Source organism: Lampris incognitus, chromosome 7 (genome assembly GCF_029633865.1).
Source record: "Lampris incognitus isolate fLamInc1 chromosome 7, fLamInc1.hap2, whole genome shotgun sequence".
NCBI classification, from domain to species: domain Eukaryota; kingdom Metazoa; phylum Chordata; class Actinopteri; order Lampriformes; family Lampridae; genus Lampris; species Lampris incognitus.
This window is the reverse complement of record NC_079217.1, coordinates 34,107,123-34,128,687: the sequence shown is the minus strand read 5'-3', so window position 1 is coordinate 34,128,687 and position 21,565 is coordinate 34,107,123. Positions and strand designations below refer to the sequence as shown.

At 43.6% G+C, this 21,565-nt stretch overlaps 1 protein-coding gene across 1 annotated transcript in view; it reads right to left on the bottom strand.

The window, feature by feature from the left end:
- LOC130116184 (rap1 GTPase-activating protein 2-like) overlaps positions 1-21,565 on the bottom strand; it is a 162,196-nt gene that overhangs the window by 21,886 nt on the left and 118,745 nt on the right. The window contains exons 4-11 of the mRNA XM_056284136.1: positions 9,762-9,797; positions 5,904-5,936; positions 5,322-5,543; positions 5,095-5,198; positions 4,348-4,426; positions 4,073-4,126; positions 3,025-3,108; positions 290-390 (exon numbers count right to left, since the gene is read on the bottom strand). Coding sequence (XP_056140111.1) covers positions 290-390; positions 3,025-3,108; positions 4,073-4,126; positions 4,348-4,426; positions 5,095-5,198; positions 5,322-5,543; positions 5,904-5,936; positions 9,762-9,797 — 713 coding nt within the window. The remainder of the gene's footprint in view (positions 1-289; positions 391-3,024; positions 3,109-4,072; positions 4,127-4,347; positions 4,427-5,094; positions 5,199-5,321; positions 5,544-5,903; positions 5,937-9,761; positions 9,798-21,565) is intronic.

Here is a 21,565-nt window from a genome sequence, read left to right as displayed (position 1 = left end):
CAGGCCAATAAAGAAACTATAAAAAGCTCTGATTACTTGTCCATGCAGCATTTCCTCTTCCAGATTTTATCCAGACAGCAGAGTAAAACCGAAACAGCAGGAGACGTTGCACCGAGGATAATTGAATAATTCTTTTAAATCAGCTTCTGTTTTACTCTTGTAATGGCACTCTATTTCCTGTGGAGCAATCTTTTTGGTCTTTGTACCTGAGGATTTGAAGTCTTTTTCTGAATGCATTCAGTATTTTCTATTCTATTCTATTCAACTGACTTTGATTCGAGTCATTCACCCCTTAAAATCCTGAAGGTCAATGTTTTCTCCCAGGATGCTGAGGAACTCCCTGAAGGCTGGGGTCTCCTCATTGTTGCCAAACAGCTCCTCCTCAGATGTCTGAGCAAAGGGGGTGATGGGTCATGTAGGGCGGGGGGCAGGGATGAGTCGGAGAGGGTCGGAGGAGGAAAAGGGCAAGTCAAGACTCTTTACTGTCATTCTAATAAGTACAATGACATTTCGTTAAGCAGCAGTCTGTGAAAGCAACATTTGAATACACAAAACAAATATATATCATACAAATATATAAAACAAGCATACAATAAAAAAAAGGTGCTTCGAGTTAAGCGTTAAAAAAAGCTATAAATTAAAGTGATAAAACAGTGCTAGAAATGTACTTTTACAGTTGGGCAGAAGCAGCATTAACAGGGTTGCAGTGCTCTCTCTCTCTCTCTCTCATATATGTGTGTGTGTGATTCAACAAAGAAGAACACACAGTCAATAAATATTACGTTGTCTTGCGTCACGCCCCATGACAAAGGGCAACATAGCCAACAGATATCCAACTTGGCAGCTGATGAGTGCGTGGCACACGAAACAGGCTTGTACTGCTTTGAGTAAAGTTTTTTTTTTACTAAATCTATCTTAATATTCCACTCCTCATTTGCTGAGCACTTTTATCAACACCATTGACGGTTTCCAAAAAAAGAGCTATTTATCTATCAGTGTTGTAGTCGAGTCACTAAACCTCGAGTCCAAGAACAGTCTCGAGTCCCCAGTGTTCGAGTCCAAGTCCAAGTCCGAGTCACCAAAGAAGAGTCCGAGTCAAGTCCCCATTACCTGAGTCCGAGTCATCAAGGTTGAGTCTGAGTCGGGGCATGTCTTTAGGCATCTTAGCACTAACTGTTACTGAACATGATGGTATGCACGTGAACCCGTATGTAAGCGGAACACATGTGCCTGCCCTCGCATGAAATTAAATAATGTTACGGTATTAATATAGCAATCAATATTGTATGGCAAATTATTAGGGCTTATTACAAAAAAACAGTCTCTTTATCAATTAACAAGTCTGCAGCGGGTCGTCAAGGCAGCCCAGCATATCACCGGTACCCAGCTCCCAGCCATAAAAGACATTTATCACAAATGCTGCCTTCGAAGGGGCCTCAGCATCAGCAGAGATCCCACCCACCCCGACCATGGACTGTTCTCCCCCCTGCGCTCTGGGAGGCGTTACAGGAGCCTCAGAGCCTGCACTACCAGGCTCAAAAACAGCTTCTTTCCACAAGCTGTTGTCCACCTGAACCTGGCCACCCACTGAATGTCTGTAGATAATTTTAAATATTTTGTACTCTTGCTCTTTTTTAACTTATTTTAGCTTTTGGTCTTCATGTGTGTATATCTTATACTGCATTTGCTGTGTTTGTCTGTGTCTGTCTTGCACTGTTTGGTGAAGCCACAGCCCTCATTTAATTTTTAATATGTGCCTGCACATTGTTTTTAATGACAATAAATTGAATTGAATTGAATTGAAGTCCGAGTCCTCATCTCCAACTTCCGAGTTCGAATGCAGTCAATGCTCGAGTCCAAGTCCGAGTCATCAGTGCTCAAGTCCAAGTCGAATCACGAGTCCTGAAAATCAGGACTCGAGTTGGACTCCTGGACTCAAGTACTACAACACTGAGATATATACAGTGTTTGTTTCCGAAACCGTCAATGGTGTTGTTATAAGTGCTCAACTAATGAGGAGCGGAATATCAATACTGATACAGGAATAAAAGTTCAATACACTGCAGTACAGGCCTGTTTTGTGCGTCGCACACTCATCAGCTGCTAATGTGCACACCTCCCTGCATTAGCAGCTGATGAGTGCGCCACGCACGAAACAGGCCTGTACTGCAGTGTATTAAACTTTTTTCCTGCATCAGTATAGAGAGAGAGAGAGAGAGAGAGAGAGAGAGAGAGAGAGAGAGAGAGAGAGAGAGAGAGAGAGAGAGAGAGAGAGAGAGAGAGAGAGAGACGTGTGCAGTTTGATTCGGCCAAAGCCAGTCTTTAATGCTGAGACAGTGAATGAAGTAATCAGGCAGGGGTGTTACGGTTAAGAGTTCAGCTAAAGGAAGAAATATATTTCCTTGAGAAGCAAACAATTTATTCAATATGCATTGATAGAAGAGACAGAGGAAGGAATGTAGTACTAGAGTACTGCCAAAAAGATAAGCTTGTCAAGTTATTTCATCCTGTTTTAAGTCTCCTAACGCTTCTTTATAGAGATTGCTAGGAAAAAGTTTCTTTCTCCGCTGGTAGATACATAGTACTGCTTGTTGCAAAAGAAATGCACTTGTTTCATGATTATAATACTTGTTATGAACAATTTTTAACCAAACAGGAAAATAAATCTTTAAACAAGGAAACTTGATTCGAGATAATCTTTGATAATCTTTGTTTCTTTAGAGAAGACGTCTTCAACCGAGTCCTATTGTAGTGAAACAAGCACACTTTCTTGAAACAAGCCATAATATCTGCCAGCAGGGTAAGAAAATGTTAATAGAAACCTGGAAACAAGCACGGAGAGACTTGAAACTAGATGATTTAAATGGTCTTGTTTGGAGAGAGGGAGGAGTGGGTAGGAATGGAGAAGAAATAGATGTTGCACAGGGTGACAAAATGGCAGGAAAAAAATGGAAAAAGGGGGGGGGGTTATGGAGACATTGCTGCATAACCCTGGGGGAGAACCATTTCCCATAATCCTCTCACCTGTCCAAACTTCTGGTAGACGACTCCGAACTTGAAAGTGTTGTTCACCTCATGTTCGTCATAAGCCACTATCAACTGGGAGCCCTGTATATCATTAACAAAAAAAACAAAACAAAAACAAACACAGTTTGTGTCCTCATCGTAACTGTGTCTCATTGGTTGCTCTATCTCTCGGGTCACAGTCCTGCAGGGTTGCCATGAGACAAACCGAGCAGAAGATGGTTCCTACCTGCCCTCCACACTCCATTGCAGTCTCAGCTGGGCCTGGAGAGCGCGGAGGGCATACTAGCTCAACTTTAAAAGGGTCCAATTCAAAAGTGCTCCATGTAACTGTCGGCTAAGTTTCACTTTCTGAATTTCATCAAAGAATTTTCTCAAAACAAAGATGGCGTTAGGTTGAAAATCTCACCCGTTTCAATGGCAAAGGTCTTTAGATAATCCACAATCTAAGGAACTGCCTCAGTTTGATATCAGAAACAATTTCCTTCCTTTTCAACTGGGGGATATCTAATTTTGGCATAAGCCGTTTTTATGATGTTGACACACAGGGAACAGATGCTAAACAATCAGGCCACCTTGAGACTTTTTATTAGAGGTGGATTGCAGGGAGGTGGGCACTTTGTTTTCTTTAATGACATCAGCCGTTCTGCTGAGTGTGTCAAGGAAGAAGTCAAGAAAGAAAGTTCTACAGGAAAACGGCGATGGCTCCAACACAATTATAATTTACCACACAGATTGCAGCTTCAGTTAATCCTTTCCAACAAATGCCTCACACTTCAAAGAAACCGTCTGGATCATTTACTGAGTCAGCAAAATGTATTGACACATTAATGAGGTTGTGCCAGGAAAGAAGATGCAAGAATCAGTCACATGATATCTGGAAATGGCCCAGATAAGCTCCCCTGTGCCTCAGCAATACCTGACACTGAGACGGGAGAAGGTGCCACGGCTCAGCTTGAACAGATGGGGCGAACTGGCTTGGACAACTGTACACCAACAGACAATAGTAGAGGAAATGTACTAGAAAAGACAAGAGGGAACGACTCACCCTGGGGTACAGGACTGGGTTGAACTTCAGCCCTGTGGCGTCATCACACAGAAGCTGCAAAAACATTTAGATTTGAATTTGACTGATGGAAATCAAGGCTTGAGTCACTGCTGGTTTTAGTCAATCTACATCTCATCTTAAAACTGTTCATATGGAAGGAAATAATGATAATAACAACAATAACAGTAGCAGGAAACATCTGTTCTTATTAAATAGCATTTCGAGAGTGTAGGAATTGAATCGTCAATTGTGTATCTCCAGCGGTACTATCTTACCTTGGCTATCTGAGGTACACTGGGCAGCAGGCTGAGGCCTGCCAGAGAGATCCTGTCATGGACCGTCTTAATTCTCGACCTAAGACATCACACGAGGAACTCTGCTCAAGACATTCTCACTTTTTCCTAATAAGTAAGTCCTGTGGAATGGATACGAGTACCAAATGTGCCCAGCCTACTTGTAAAGCACAGTGACCAAGTTATTATAGGTAAACAGTGTCATTCCCCAAAGATTTCACTATGTAAATCTCCTCGATGGACAGGAGATATAGATGAAAGGAAAAATAGCAGTTTCAAAAGAATATTTAAGCTTTGAGGTAAGTGATGCATGAATTGTAGGAAAATATTAGGTGCGGCTACATTGGTGTCAGAAGTGGGATGGTGAGACCGTGAGGCCATCGGAAGAGTGTGCGCCCAGAGGCACGAGGGAGCATGTATGCTGAAGCGCAGGGACGCACTTCCCAAAGGAGGGGGGTAGTGTAACGTGCACGGATAAATAGACTCCCTAGCCCTTGGCTAACGAGTCGGACCTTTTAGTCAACTGGTTAACATTGTCGCTCGTGGTGCGGGAGATCCGGGTTTGCATCCTGGCCATGGCGGTTCCTGGGCTGCCCCTCTGAATTTGCTGCAACTGGAACATCAGCAATTGGCCCTAATACTTTGAAATCTATCTGTCAACTGGCAAACATGTAACATATTAAATTAGGTCTGTGCCATTGATGATACACATTGTTTTCTTTAAAGTACCTGAGCATGATTCGAAGGAACTCCTGTCCCTCCGCCTCCTCATGTTTCAGAGACATGATAAGATTACCTATACTGCTCCCTGTACAGTAGTAGTTCATATGCTCCTAGATAGAGGGGGGAAAAGGAGAGAAAGAAGAGAAAGACGGATAAAATGGAGGAAAAACAACATAGATTCCATTCCACATATGCAGACAAACTGGGAAACTGACTTTTTATTGCTCGCTCACCATGCCTAGGAAGTTTTTGCGGTAGGCGCGGGCGGTGCTGTTGCACTCTAAGCGGTAGCCGTGGCTTCCAGTGGGACTCATACCCCCTCCTCCATACTCTTCTTCGCAGAAACTAGATTCTGATGAGGTGGGTGTCCCTGTCGGTGCTTCCACATCCTCGATCCAGTAACCACCAAACTGGGGCAGGATCACCTGGGGGTACGGACTACCCTTCTCCAGGACCTGAGGTTTGAGGATAGGGTGGGAATGATGGCAGTGTGTGTGTGTGTGTGTGTGTGTGTGTGTGTGTGTGTGGGAAATGGGTCGGAGTGTAAGGCAGAAGAGGTAAAGTATGAAAAGGCAGACATTGAAAGAGGTAGACAAAACTACTGCTACACTATAGCTTCCTAAAAATTATCAACAACTTGAAGATGAGCCAACAGAGGCTGGAGAAAATAAATTTAAGAAACTAATTTACACAAAATAGTTCAGCTTTAAATCTCTGTTGTGTCAAATCAAATAAATGTGGACTAATGTTGTACATAAAAGGGATATGTGTGCGAGTTTGTTTTGAGTGTATCATGGGAGCAAGAAATGACTCACATCTTCTATCCGCGGGTAAGGGATGTAGTCATCCTGTAAAATATAGAATAGCACACACACAAACACACACACACACACACACACACACACACACACACACACACACAAACACACACACACATGAATAATAGTAAAAATGACCTACCCAATTCAACATGACTTATCTGGCTTTTACAATGACAGCAGCAAGCATTAGTACATACACAGGAACAACACAGCAACACTATTTTTTCTGCCAGATATACTCATGGGGAATGATGCAACAACCTGAAATGCACAGTCATCAGCGAACATCAATGAAGGTGTGTCACCCTTTGGTGATGTCAGAGCCATGACACAGGTCTATTTTGATTCCTTTAGCCCCTGGGGTTAAAAAGCTGCTACGAGTCTGTGCTTGCTTGCTAGTCTGTGTGTATAACAAGGCTCCAGTGTGTCCCCTCTAATGCTGCTGAGGCCCGTGTCTGGCCTACACAGCACAGCAATATGGGCAGCCAGTCATTTAAATTCTATGGCAGTGGGACTCCACATACTGGCAAGCTAGTAAGCATCGATTGACAGGTGGGGGTCTTTTTCGACCTCTAAATCGATCAGATCAGTGCACAAATGATTGTGACGTCCAAAAGCCCTAAGAGATTTGTGTGTTTGCAGGGGTGCAGGGAGACCTACAAGTAAAAGGAGTGCAGCACATATCAAAAGGCATGATGAACCAAATTATAGCATACTACATGCAAAGGAATGAATTAAACAGCATTCACAAAGAATACACCATACACACTCCACTATAGCTGAACAAAGAACAAATGTATGTATCAAACCTTGCATCTCTTTGTGTCCTCGGTTCTAGGTACCTGATTAGGGTCCATACGAAGCATGAAGATGAAACAGCACAAGGGTCAAAAGGTACAGCTTTTCTTTTTTTTTCACTTCTAAAGCTATCTTGTATGTTTGCAGCTCAACTTTGAATCCTCTCTCTCTGTAACTTTCACTTCCTCTGGGAACACTGGGATTGTTGCCATTTGAAAAACACCCAAGTTGTTGCACAACATTGATGGGCTGTGGATAACTGGCATATGTAGAGGCACACTAGCTGTTTAGCCTTGAACATATATGCAGAGAGGAGCAGGGTGATCTGGTAGACAACAAAGAGGCTGTTTACACCTGGCATTAATGTGCCGTCTTGGGTACACAGCTCTAAGTACGTCAGTACGTCTCCACATGTGTCTCCAGTGACCACTTGTGCTCTGATCTCACTTCCCTGCTGTATATGCAAATAAACACGCATGCCACTGCGGTATGAGGGCGTGGCTTAGCCTCGGCTGCAAACGGAGAGAGGGGGGCGTGGCTCATGGGAGAGCAGTTGGGGAGGCTGATTAGTGATCAGCCTCAGGTGTGTCAAACTAACAACCCGTCCCTTATACGCCGCAGTGAAGCCGTGTCCTTGGCAAAACACAGTCACACGCTCTGAAAGGAGACACACCGGCCTACACAGAGGACGTCAGTTGACTAGGCAGTCCTTCAATGCAGCCTGGGATACATGTACATTTACACTTCAAATGCGATGTAGACAAATGTGTCCCAGGCCCCCTCCAAATGTGGCCTGAGCGATTGCATCTCAAGACGCATTGGGTGCATTCAAACCTGTACTTAGAGCTGTCCACCTGTGATTGAATCACCTGGCACTAACATGAAGACGCATGCTAGTGCCAGGTGTAAACAGTCCCAAAGAGCAAAGGGGCCATTTACAGGGCAACTGGAATAACTTGTCTGGATGACTAAGCATGCAAGTAGGGAGTGTAAATTAAGATGGATGTTGGCATTCAGAATACTGAACAGGCACAGATGAACACTATTTCTCTCTATTTCTTGCACTTCTTTCTGTGTTCATAGGCTGATGCACACACAAAGTTCTAAAGGCAGTGCGCATTCACACAAACACACAAGTACAATGGGTGTCCGGGTAGCATAGCGGTCTATTCCGTTGCCTACCAACACGGGGATCGCCAGTTCGAATCCCCGTGTTATCTCCGGCTTGGTTGGGCATCCCTACAGACACAATTGGCCGTGTCTGCGGGTGGGAAGCCGAATGTGGGTATGTGTCCTGGTCGCTGCACTAGCGACTCCTCTGGTTGGTCGGGGCGCCTGTTCGGGGGGGGGGGGGGGAATAGGGTGATCCTCCCACGCGCTATGTCCCCCTGATGAAACTCCTCCCTGTCAGGGGGAAAGAAGCGGCTGGCGACTCCACATGTCTGCTCTCCCCGGCTCAGCAGAGGGGGTGGAGCAGCGACCGGGACGGCTCACAAAGTCGGGTGATTGGCCAGGTACAATTGGGGAGAAAAAAAAGGGGAAAAAAAACAAACAACCCCCCCCCCCAAAAAAAAACAAAAACAAACAAAAATACAAGTACATGCATACACCACTACCATCGCCACCAACCAGGCCAAGAATCAGGCATTGTTGGTTTGAGTGCGGCATAGTTAAGTATGCTGACACTATTAAAACAGCTGTTATAGTCATGGGGGGGGGGTCGGGACACTCAACAAAAGAGAAGGATTGATCATAAAGAAAAACTAAAGGGGGGGGGGCTTCAAACCATTGAGTTAGACAGACTGGCAGTAAAGTCTGGTTTGTGTGTGTGATTCCATCGTCATAGGTCTGGTCACCATTGCTTTTGGGGCAGTTCACTGCTTTGCCTTCTCTAAAGCCTGAGCATAAAATTAATTTTCTAGACTAAACTTCCTTGTCTTCTCTCCAGCAAACTCAACACCCATTGTGTTGGGCCGCTTCACATCCACTGTTTTTAATCTATGCAACCTTGCCTGTTCAGCTGGGTGACAGAAAGGTCAGTCTACTCATGAATAACAAGAAGATCATGGAGCATAAAATAAAACAAAGGTGTGCACAATTGGAAAGGTTGCATTGCTTATGTGTCGTTTTTTTTTTTGAATAATTTTTAGTAGTGCAATCAGCCAACTCTTCAAGGATAATGCATTTCATTTTATTTGGAGCCATGTATGTAAATCCTTTCTTTTTTCTACCATTTCCACTGCCACCCTGCACTCTCTCTGCTTTTATATCCCGCATCTGACCCCTGCCTGTCTAAAAGCCTTTGCACACAGCGGCCCAAGGCAGTCACCAAGGGACAGTAATTTTTCTTAGAGAAATCAATGCTGTGCGTTGAAAGGAGGAGAATATAGCCATGGCAAGCCGCTCCCTTCCAGTGGTTGTCTTTTAGCCTCAAGCCCGACCATTATCCAATCAAAACAACAGATTGAACCCTGCAGTCCGTGCTGCGCCAATTTAGATATCAGCCTGTGTTTCCTGCCCATCCTCCGTTGTCTATATAGAAACGTTACGGTAGTGACAGTCAGAGGAAAAAATGAGAAAGAGGAGTTGATGGAGACAAACTCATACACACAGACACACACAGACACACAGACACACACACACACACACACACACACGCACTGGAAAATGAATGCAATGTTCTAACATTAGCTATCTTCTGATACATGCTGTGACATCCTGCTACATAGTATGCAACTTCTACCCTGTGGTACCAAATCATGGTGGCTGGGGTCAGAGAGCATGTGAATAGATGAGAGATGAAGGGATACCAAGTGATAGTGGGGAGAGAGGGAATTAATAGGGATGCAAGAGATGGATGGAGATGTGTGTTGTGGGAGAACTATATTAACGGGGGGGTATAGGTGCAGAGATAGATAGATAGATAGAGAGAGAGAGAGAGAGAGAGAGAGAGAGAGAGAGAGAGAGAGAGAGAGAGAGAGAGAGAGAGAGAGAGAGAGAGAGAGAGAGAGACAGACAGACAGACAGACAGATTAGTGAGTAAACACTTCTTACCTGCATCCTCTCCAGCATATCGAAGAACTCTGCAGACTGAAACAAAGGAAACACAAAGGAATTACTTCAGTGGAACTAAGGTTCAGTGCCTGGAAAATTCCATTGACACCACATACCAGTGAAGTGAGTTGACTATGAGCCACGATTTTTATTTAAACTTGATGCACACTCCTGGAGGCTTCCTGCAAAGTTCTAGTGCTGAAATTTGAAGCTCATTCCTTGGTAGAAAGAGTTTTCACATCAACCAAATATGACATCCCAAAGAATATTTTTTTTCCAGATATCTTCAACTTAGGAGCTTTATATATCTGTGTCTCAAAACCATTCATTAGAGATACCTGCTATTTTCTCAAATAGAGGAAGCAATCATAAAGGTTTAATTTCATCTTTGTTTGACTTGTTTGTATCTGGGTCTGATGAAACCTCAGAATCTAAACTGAGACTACGGAAGGAAGATATAGTAGATGAGGACATATCCTTAGAAGACTGGGGTGAGGCATGTAAGAGGGCTCAGAGGCAGACAGTCAACAGTACCCTGAAACTTACACAGTATAAATGGCTGATGCGGACATACATAACTCCTGTTAAATTGCATAAGTTTAATGATAAGATTCCTTTTTTTTTTAAAAAATATTTCTGATTTCTCCCAATTTAGTGGCCAATCGATCCCTATTTTAGTTCAAACAGTCACCCTCGTACTGCATGCGTTCGCCAACTGCATCTCTCCGGCCGGCAGTCTCGAAGGAGACGCCTCGCCACTTTCGTGACAAGGTGAATCCAGGACGAACCACTGCTTTGGCCCACACACACAGAGACGCATTCATGTGACGAACACAAGCCGACCCCACCCCCCGCCCGAAGACAGCGTTGCCAATTATTGCTGCTTTGTCGAGTCCGGACATAGTCAGATCTGACGAGACCGGGGCGCGAACCCCAGTCCCCAGTGGGTAACTGCATCGACACAAAGCCGATGCTTAGACCGCTACACCACCGCGGACCCTAATGATAACATTCCTGATACCTGTACCAAGTGGAATGAGGCAAGAGGGACACTGTACCACTGTAGATGGGAATGTGTGAAAGTGAAATCTTTTTGGCAGGATTTTTTTTAACTTTTTATTTCTGGGTATTTTCTTCATTACAGGAACTAGAAAAAACAAACAACTAACAAACAGAAAAAGAAGAATGAAAAAAAGGGTATTATTAATATGATTAATTACATTTTATCAAAGAAATGACCACTGGATCATAAGCTTTTTATTCTGGGTATATATCCGACCAACCCACATTTACAAAGTAAAAAGCTAAGTTTTGTAGACATGTGTATATCACAAGCTAAACCCATAATTGCTCTTAATTGGAAAAATGTTGATGGGCCAAGAAGTGGAATGTGGATTAAAGAAATAGCACCAAACATGTCCATGGAAAAGATAACATAGTTTATTGTTAGATGTAAGCAAAATGTTTTTGATGATATCTGGACACCTTTTACGTACTTCTTAAGACATGATGTTAATGTTGGTAACCTGCTCTGAGGGAGCAGGGTGGTTTTTATTTTATTTTATTATTATAATTTTGTGTTGTTTTTTTCCCTTCTTTTTATGTCTGTAATCAGTTGATATGGATGGGGCGAGGGGAGGGAAAACAGGGTAGAAAATGTTTGCTGTGTTTTTATATAATTGTTATCCACTGTATAATGTTCTGATTTGCAAACTGAAAACTAATTAAAAAAAAAAAAAAGAAAAAAGAAAAATTTCACAGCAGTTGGCTTGATGCTCTGGGTAATTTTATCATGGGTGGTAGAGAGAGGGGGGTCAGGGAAGGCCAGTAGCCTCGCACACCCACATGTTTAAAATGCGATATGCAACCACTTCCTCATTGGGTCACACACACACACACACACCCACACACACACACACACACACACACAAGCACACGGGTGCATGCAACCTCGAACGCATTCATAAAATGCCCGTTTTCTCTTTGTAACATAATGCATTGTAGGGTTTATAAGGGTAAATTTTGTGTCTGCCTGTGTGATTATGTTATTATGTTTGAGCCAGAGTTCTTGTCCTCACAATAGGAAGCCTGTGGTGTTTTCATAAAGCAAACCAACACACACACACACACACACACACACACACACACACACACACACACATACACATTCACGCACGCACGCACGCACGCACGCACACACACACACATTCATACAAACACTAAAATTTTTATTGCATTGCATCAAACATTTGTTGCAGACTGTCTGAAATGTAAACCTACAGTACACATTTGTAAATAGTATACGTATCAGTACAAAGAATTCACATCTTGTCAAATTTGAATAGAAGTCAATGATATTAATGCTTCTGCAGTCACTAAAATATTTTGGCATTTCTGTATTTCAGACATGGGAGATGGGACAATACAGTACAGAAACACACCAAAGAGGACAATGTTCATGCAACAGCTCTAAATAACACAAAACAAAGGGAAAAGGGAAATTAATGCCTTACCATTAAATTGTCCTGATGTTTAACTGGTGTTTTGAGTCATTATGATGACATTTTTACAATGGCAATAACTCATAAAACCCTACATTTTGGCAGCAGGAAAATTTTACCCGAGCTTAGGTAAGACTATAAACTACCACTCCTTCTACTGTCTACTGAAAGTCGGAGAGAGAATGAAACTATCTCTCAGTTAATGTTTTACCAGTTAGAGTCATTGTAAGCTGATACGGGTACTGTGGCTGGTCTTGCAGAGTCAACACCTGATAGCGAGAATGACAGAAGTGTCCTCTTCTATCTATAGCTGTGAGATATACATTCATTCATTCATCATAAGCCAATTCTCTGGGGTCGGGTCGCGGTGGCAGCAAACTAAGTAGGGCACTCCAGAAGCCCCTCTCCCCAGCAACGCCCTCCAGCTCCTCTTGGGGGATCCCAAGGTGTTACCAGGCCAGATTGGACATGTAGTCCCTTCAGCAAACTCTGGGTCTACCCCGGGGTCTCCTCCCAGTTGGCTGTGCCTGGTAAACCTCTAAAGGAAGGCGCCCAGGAGGCACCCGAATCAGATGCCCGAACCACCTCAACTGGCTCCTTTTGACATGAAGGAGCAGCAGCTCTACTCCGCGCTCCCTCCAGATGTCCGAGCTCCTCACCCTATCTCTAAGGCTGAGTCCAGACACCCTACGGAGGAAACTCATTTCAGCTGCTTGTATCCGCAATCTCACCCTTTTGGTCACTACCCAAAGCTCATGATCATAGGTGAGGATTGGAACGAAGACTGACTGGTAAATTAAGAGCTTTGCCTTCTGGCTCAGCTCCCTCTTCATCACAATGGTCTGGTACAACATCCGCATTACTGCTGATGCTGTACCAATCTGCCTGTCTATGTCCTGCTCCATCCTACCCTCACTCGTGAACAAGACCCTGAGATTCTTGAACTCCTTCACTTGAGGCAACAACTCATCTCCAACCCGGAGGGAGCAATCCATGATTTTCCGGTAAAGAACCATGGCCTCAGATTTGGAGGTGCTGACTCTCATCCCAGCCATTTCACACTCAGCTGCAAACCACTCCAGTGCGCACTGGAGGTCCTGTTCTGATGAAGTCAACAAAACCACATCATCTGCAAAGAGCAGAGATGCAATTCTGAGGTTCCCAAAACGGACACACTCCTCACCTTGGCTGTGCCTTGAGATCCTGTCCATGAATATCACAAACAGAATTGGAGACAAGGGACAACCTTGGCGGAGTCCGACACCCACCGAAAACGTGTTTGACTTTGTGCCAAGAATGCGGACACAGCTCTCACTTTGGTTATACAGATATACTGCTTTGGAAATGAGTGTGTGTGTGTGTACACATGTATGTGTTAGTGAGTACATTTGCAAGTTACTCGTGTGTATGTTTACACATAGAGTCCAGGGACCCCCAAAGGAACTCATCTACTCCTTCTCTAGTTAGAAACGTTTGGCACATTAATAATAAAAAAAAACCAAAACCTTCACTTAATATGTAGAGTGCTTGCCATTACTGCATTTCTAGAAAAATTATGCACCTAAAATTTGTTCGTTTCCTTTTCTTATTAGAGTTGACTTTATAGGTGGAGTTGGATTCCTGACCTTTGTACAATTAGTTAAACAATACTATGGGAACTGATGACAAAGTTATCATTCTTATCATGTTTTCGTTTCATCCAGCATCACTATTGTATGTCAGAGGTGTGGGCCCACATCCATACTGTGATTTACAGAAGACGTAATTGCAGCTCATTGCTGGTTTTGAGTGGTATCCTGTGGTCCTGATGGCTTGTTCAATCATACAAATTCCCTGCAGAGAGCAGACAAGAACAAGGACACGGGCGAGGCCATACAAGAGACAAGCGCCTGGCTCTGCCTGGCCGTGTGTCCCTCTTCTGTTCTCCTTCCCATCTCTCATGTCTGATCTGGTTCTCCCCGTCATTATGCTAATCCTTGCTCTCTCTTTGTCCTTTGTAATCGCTCCTCTTTTTCTATGTTCTGTTTCTCTTCTCGTGTACTTTTATTCCTTTTCATTTCACCGTTCATGCTTGTCCATTCTCTCTCTCGCTCTCTCTCTCTTTCTCCCCCACTCTCTCTCAGCAACAATATCTGCATTACTTATCTCCCCTGGCAACATGCGGGTGCTGCAGGCAGAAGGCAGATTAGGAGGAACAGACAGACTAATAGACATTGCCTGCCTGTCTGAATGACTGGTAAAACACATACATTCAATCGACCACACAATGATGTGTATACGAGGCAGGCACACTGAAGTGAAACAGCACAGAAATATATTGTGCTGTTTAACTTCAGTGTGTGTGTGTGTGTGTGTGTGTGTGTGTGTGTATGTGTATATATATATATATATATATATATATACACACACACACACACACACACACACACACACACACACACACACACACACACACTGTGCAGCACTAAATACTGTATTGGAGGGCCCAAAAAACTGAACTTTGAGTGAAGTGTTGAGTGTATATGACCGCTGTGCCTGGACTAGTTGCTTTTGTCACAAGCCCAAAATAAGTTACTAAACTGCTCAGTCTGTTCTGTGCTCACTGTGTTGCAAGTTCAAATAGACATAAATCTGGTAATGCTGTACTGTATTTGTTTTTAAATTTGTCATACTAGTTGCTGGGCTGATGATAAGAAATTATCTAAGCCAACCTATTTATGTTCAACTTATAAAATGAGAAATGCTAGATCAAAACAACTGTACCTGAGACAAAGTTAGCATTTGTCTTTGTACTGTCTTAGCATGGCTGAATGGATATATCCATGGAGATCCAGAGAGGTGAACACTGTTTGCTCCCCCTGCTCATTAAAGTGACTCCTTTGTTGGGCAAAGGGGAGGCCTATGGTGGGGCAGAAGGGGTGGAGTGTGGATAGAGGGGAAGGCCTGAGAAAGAGTGCCTCATAGTTATCAGATGCATTAACAGACACAGACGTGTGAATATCAGCAGTAAACACGTGCATATAAAGTCGCTGAAGGACAGCATTGTTAGGTTTTCCTTATTCCTTTTGAGTTTTAATGTAGTTTACATGTCTCAGGAGCTAGAGTTGGTGGTCTAGTCATCCCCAACTCCTCCAGAGAGCGCGCGAAATGTCCTTGAGCAAGACACTGAACTCCTAACTGGCATGGCAACCATCCGAATGTGTGTGTGTGTGTGTGTGTGTGTGTGTGTGTGTGTGTGTGTGTGTGTGTGTGTGTGTGTGTGTGTGTGTGTGTATGTGAGGCGTCTACTGTAAAGTGCTTTGAGTGGTCAGTCGACTAGAAAAGCTCTATATAAATGCAGTCCATGTACCATTAGGGTCAATAATTGTCTGTCACCCTTTCGTTCTCATCAAGCTATGTAGTATTTTGAGTCCACAAAACAAACAAACAAACAAACAAACAAACAGATAAATACATAAATAAAAAAACAGTAGCCACAGACTTCTTGACATTAGTAAGTTCAGTTGTTGATTGAATAAAATGTACACTATGCAAGCTTGAGTAGATACAGGACAGCAATTGTGTTAACAAATTAATTCTATTAACATAAGAGCTGTCCTGTCTCTACATTAGGTTGCAGGAATTTCATTAGGATCCAGCACCCATTAAACAAGTAACACACTTAGGAGTTGAGCATATTTTATACACATTCCTTATAACATGCAGACTTACTTTGACAACAGAGGCTTTAACCATGAGACTATACTAGCCACTCTTTGTCTTTATTTGTCTTACTTTTGTTTGGGACCTGTTGATCATCATCTTGTCTTTGGCAAACATCTTTCTTTCTGTGCACAAAGGGTCTTCCTTCTCCCTCACTTTCTACTGAACACTCTCAGACACACATCTTTTCCTTCTTTGTCTATTCCTCTTGGAAATGTTAGGCTTAAACAGGCAAGTCTGGTCCAGTTGTGAAACAAAGGGCATGAAAAAAGACAACTGGTCATCCCTGTTTGTCTGTATCAAAGTAAAGCACGCTTGTGTCATCGTCATCATCGGCAGTCACTTGAAGCGAGTATGACTGTCCTCTCCATTGGGTTGTCTACTTGTGGGTCTTCAGATGGCTGTAGAGACCGATTCGCGATCCACATACTTTGGTGAAGTGTGGACAGGGGAAAGTGGTGGTGGTTGAGCCTTTTTCTCTCTCTCCTTGTGGTGCTGTTGCTTTCTCTCTGCAGCACAGTTGAGTTCCATTTCATGACATGCAGCTCCTTCCTGAACAGATTTCTTTCAGGAGTGCCTATCAAGTGCAATGTGTTTCCAGGTACTGGATGTGATGTTGAATTTCTTCAGACTGGTGTTGATACTGTCCTTGAAACGTTTTTTGCCCACTGGGAGCTCGCTGACCTTCCTTCAGCTGGGAGTACAGGATCTGTTTGTGGAGACATGTGTTGGACATGTGGATGACATGACCTGTCCATCGGAAGTTGGTGCTGCATTATTGTGGTGGTGATGCTAGTCATGTTAGCGTCTTCCAGAACACTGATGTTGGTGCATCAGTCCTTCCAGCTGATCCTCAGGAACTTTCATAAGGATCTTTGGTGGTATTGTTCCAGGGCTCTCAGGTGCCTACTGTAGGTGGTCCCTGATTCTGCTCCACACAGCAGGGTAGGGAGAACAAAAGCTCTGTAGACCAGGAGCTTTGTTTGGGCCTGTAGTTCTCAGTTTTCAAAGACTCAATCTAGTGTAAGCACCACTGGCACAACCCAGGTGATGGGTGACCTCAGAGTCAATGTCAGCTTTTGAGGAGAGAAGGCTGCCGAGGTAGGGGAAGTGATAAACTTTTTCAAGAATTTTGTTGTCCACCTTTACGGTGGCCTGGGTAGATGGCTGGTCGGGTGGAGGTTGATATGGTACCTGGGTCTTCTTGATGTGAAATGCTAGACCCAGCCCTGGGTCTAGCATTTAACATGAAGCTGCTGGTCTAGCTGCTGGTTGGCAGTTTCATTGTTTCATTCAGGCTTTCAAGGTTCAGTTTTGGCCAGACCTGCTTCTTTTGAACCCTCCTTTTCCTCATGATTTTGATGGGCATTGTGGAGCAAATGAGGCAATGGTCTGTCCAGCAGTCATCTGCATTGAACATGGCACTTGTGGTGCTCATGTCACGGTGGTCCCTGGTTTGTACAATGACATAGTCAAGAAAATGCCACTGTTTGGAGTGAGGGTGTCTCCAAGATGTCGTAATTTTTTTTTTCTGGCAAAACAGAGTTAGTGATGGTGAGGTTGTACTGAGCACATTTGCTAAGAAGCAGAACTCCATTGGAGTTGATGTTCCCGATGCCTTCTTTTCCTATAGTGCCCTTCCAGAGGTGTTGATGCCCGTCATCCCTGGTGATGAAGTCTCTTAGGAGAATAATCTTATCCTCATTGGGGATTCTTGACAGTGTCTCATCTAAGCAGGCATAGAAGGTCTCTTTTAATTCCTCTTCAGAGTCTAAAGTAGGGGCATAGTCACTCACAACTGTTGCCATCTGGTTGTTGGCAAGCACCAGACGGATGGACATGAGACACTCACTGATCCCCACAGGAAGTTCAGACAGGAGGCTGATTATCTGGTTCCTGATGGCAAATCCAATGCCATCCTGGTCTTATCAGCAGCTTTTCCTTTCCAGAAGAGAGTAGCTACCCTTCTTCTCCTTCAGTTGTCTGTCGTCTGCCCGTCGAGTTTCAGAAAGGGCAGCTATGTCAATCCAGCATCTCTTCAGTCCTCTAACAATGATTGCGGTTCTCCTCTCCGGTCTGTCACTGGTTGCACTATCCGTCAGTGTGCACATATTCCAGGCTCCAAAGTTCATGTTTCTATGTTTCTGACTGCATGTGAAGACCCCTCTGGATGCAGTAATCCAATCAGGAGGTTTGAGGCAGGCTATTTTTAGGGCACCTTTACTACCCCTTTCCCCAGGTGGGGTGAACAGAGTGGATACTAAAGAGGACTGCTCAGTCATGGGTGCAGCTACCGAAGGGCTCTTTCTACCTCGTTCCAAGAGCCCAGTGACTGAATCTAGCACCCACTGCCTGATGTGCCGTCTCATGACTAGGGGCTTCCAGATCTCACAATCCTGCCCCTCTCACCATTTGCCGGTCGCCATTCCCCATGGCTAATTAGCTTAGCCTGCCCCGCTAACTGCTAGCCCATGCAGACCGGCAGTTCCGACAGTCATCCTGGCTGGCATTCATTCCCTTGGACAGTGATTTTTTCTTTTAGTTTGGATATATGTGTTAGTTTGAAAAAATGTGTTAGTTTGGATATATGTGTGTTCTTATAGTTTTTGGATATGTGTTTTTGTTTTTGTGTTGCACTCTGTGGGCTGGGGGAAACGATATTTCGTTTCATTTCATGTACGCATGTACATGAAATAAAATGACACATGAAGTGTTCCTGATTTCCTAATTCCATAGGACTTAATCCAGGATGCTAGGGTGGATTTCCTTTATGGAGGATGTCTGTGCGTGACTTTGTTTAATGTGGAGAGACTGGTGCACAGAGCCACCACATGGTCCTTGACAGATCAGGGTCAGGATCCAGTGGCATGGAGTCCAAGACAACTGGGGGCCCATTTCTGCTGCGGCCTTTATATGTCTTCCCAGCCATTGTGATGCTTCCCTAAAGTCAGCCATCATCCTCTGCCTGTTCCACCATTGTGGCCTTGGTTGGATTGCTCTTTGTCAGGGACCTCCCCCTTGACCTTAACGCCATGTGTGACCCTACCAGGAGCATAGCTCCAGATGGCATTGCTCTAATACACAGTGTGTAAATAGACACAGAAGTATGCATTCTCTCCCAGAACAAACACCCCCCCCCACACACACACATGCACACACGTGCATGCATGCACACGCACACATGATCTTGTGATGTTATCATTCACAAGTCGCTTCAATACCCAGGTGCTAATGGGATCTTTATCCGCTGCAGACAGCATACTGCTCATTTAAAAGCAATGCTAGTGTCACGTATGTGTTAAATGGCAACAGTGTGCTTCAAAACAAGGTTGCCAAATGCAGTGCAGCCTTGCTTTCATGTTGGTGTGAGGGCTCAGTATACAGTATGACCATTATATTGAAATGGAAATACCAACAGCCAACATTTTTCATCTACAGTTCCGAGTTAATTCAATTGACAAGAGGTTAATGCCATTGCTGTAATTTAAGTAATTAGACTACATGTGGCAGGAGAACATAACATACACTAAACTGTCTGGCACAAAGCTCCCTGGCTGACTTTCTGTAAGACCTATTCCACTTCACACTGTTTGTGTGTTTAGTTGGGATGGAATATTCTAAAAGGTCACAGTCTGTCGCAGGTACACTTTTCTATAATGATACTGAAGTAATGACTCAGAATAATTTTCAGTGGGGAAAAATATCAGAAACTGCAAGATGCTTTCATTCCTAAAATAATCCCCCTTTTCTTCCTATTGACAAAATCAAGAGAAGTTTTAAAAGGTAATAAATAAAGAACTGCAAAGCAATAGTGTGAATGCCCAGCATTCACACTAAATACTGGAGCAGCCACTATATTGATCACATTTTACTTAAAAATAATTAATAAATATACAATATTTTCCCATTAGCCAGGTCAAGTGTTTCCCGTTTTGAGGGTTGGCCCCAGAGGGCAACCTTAAGACTTTTCTTTACATAACATAAAAATGTGAGAGGAACAAATAAACATATTTTTTGAAATACTTCAATTTATTTGAAATAAATTACAAACTTTACATTTTGTTAAATGCATTGATCCTCATGCACAAGCTCTTTTTCCTGCAGTTTGCAAAGACATCGTTCTTTGCATCCACTTCTATCCAACTCATCATGCTGTTACCATTAAAACTACCCAGTATACACCTAAACGTTATTTTTCAAAAAGGCTGCTAGCTCTGAATATTCCTAACACCTATCCTCAAGTGCAGTTCGGTCCCATAAAACCTTTATTGTGGTGGATTGAAGATATCTGCAGCAGGGGAACATATCTTGCAATCTCTCAGTTATTAGTAATGTAATGAGAGCACAGTCTATCCTGCAAATGTTTTTCCTGCATAACCTTTGGTACCCTGAAAAAGGGAGTGCGTGGGAGTTTACACTGCCAACTTTTGCATGACTTTTGGGAGATTATGTCCAAAAGCAATGCCCAATACTCTTCCCACACAAGACATAGGCACAGGCATGTCATCAGCAAGGCTCAGTCAGCGCCAACTTTGTCTTGAGCTACCACTGAGCAGTCTCCGATTCAACAAACATCTCAATAAGTGGGATACAGCTTGCACAACCTGCTGTCTGGAATTATATGGCAATAAATTCAGACAGTATTAACACTTCTGGCCATGATTTACATGAAAGTCACGTTGCTCACATCTGTCTATCTCAAACTGTATGTTGTGTACTGTATTGGAAGTTGTGGTTTTGATTTGTTTCATTTTGATATGTACTGTTTGATTTCCAGTATTGTCAAGACACATTGGAAATGATAGTTCAGAGAGATTGTTGCACTCAGACTAACTGTGTGGGGCAGCTGCATGGAGCAGAAAAAAAACATAGAAAACTGTCAGCAAGTGCTGTCTGTACAGTGCATGTAAACCGGACATAGATCTAGCAAAAAAAAATCTTTGTTTATTTCACAGTGACAAACCAAAAAGTTGCCGAGTGCAAGTGAAACAACATTAAAATAATAAGACAAAGCAGATATTTCAGCTCATGCTTTTTTCAGTGCCTAGTTAGGTATGACTTTACACAGCTAGCATTCAAATGGCGAGGTGAGCTTAATGACTTAATGGTGGACACCTGTTTGAGTCAACAGCCAATCAAGGCAATGGCTTGCACACACTCACCCTTGCTCACATACGTATGATTAAGATATTAGCTAGGGCCCAAATCCATATTGCTGGCAGCCATACCAACATGTACTCTGGCTCTGCCAAATGACAGAAGCTAAGCAAGTATGGGCTTGATGAGTACTTGGATGGGAGACCTAATGGGAAAACTGAATTGTTGCCAGAAGTGGTGTTGGTGGGCCAGTAGGGGGCAATTTTCCCTTTGGTCCTAATAAAAACAACAAATATCAAATCCCAGTGTAGTGATGGGGACACTGTGCTGTAGAAGATGCCGTCCTTCGGCTAAGACGTTAAACTGAGGACCTGACCCACTGTGGTTATTAACGATCCCATGGCACTTATCGCAAAGAGTAGGGGGTTCCCTGGCAAAATTTCCAACCTGGCTCTGGCCACCTAATCGTCCCCCCATGTAACTGGCTCAATAATTCCTCCCTCT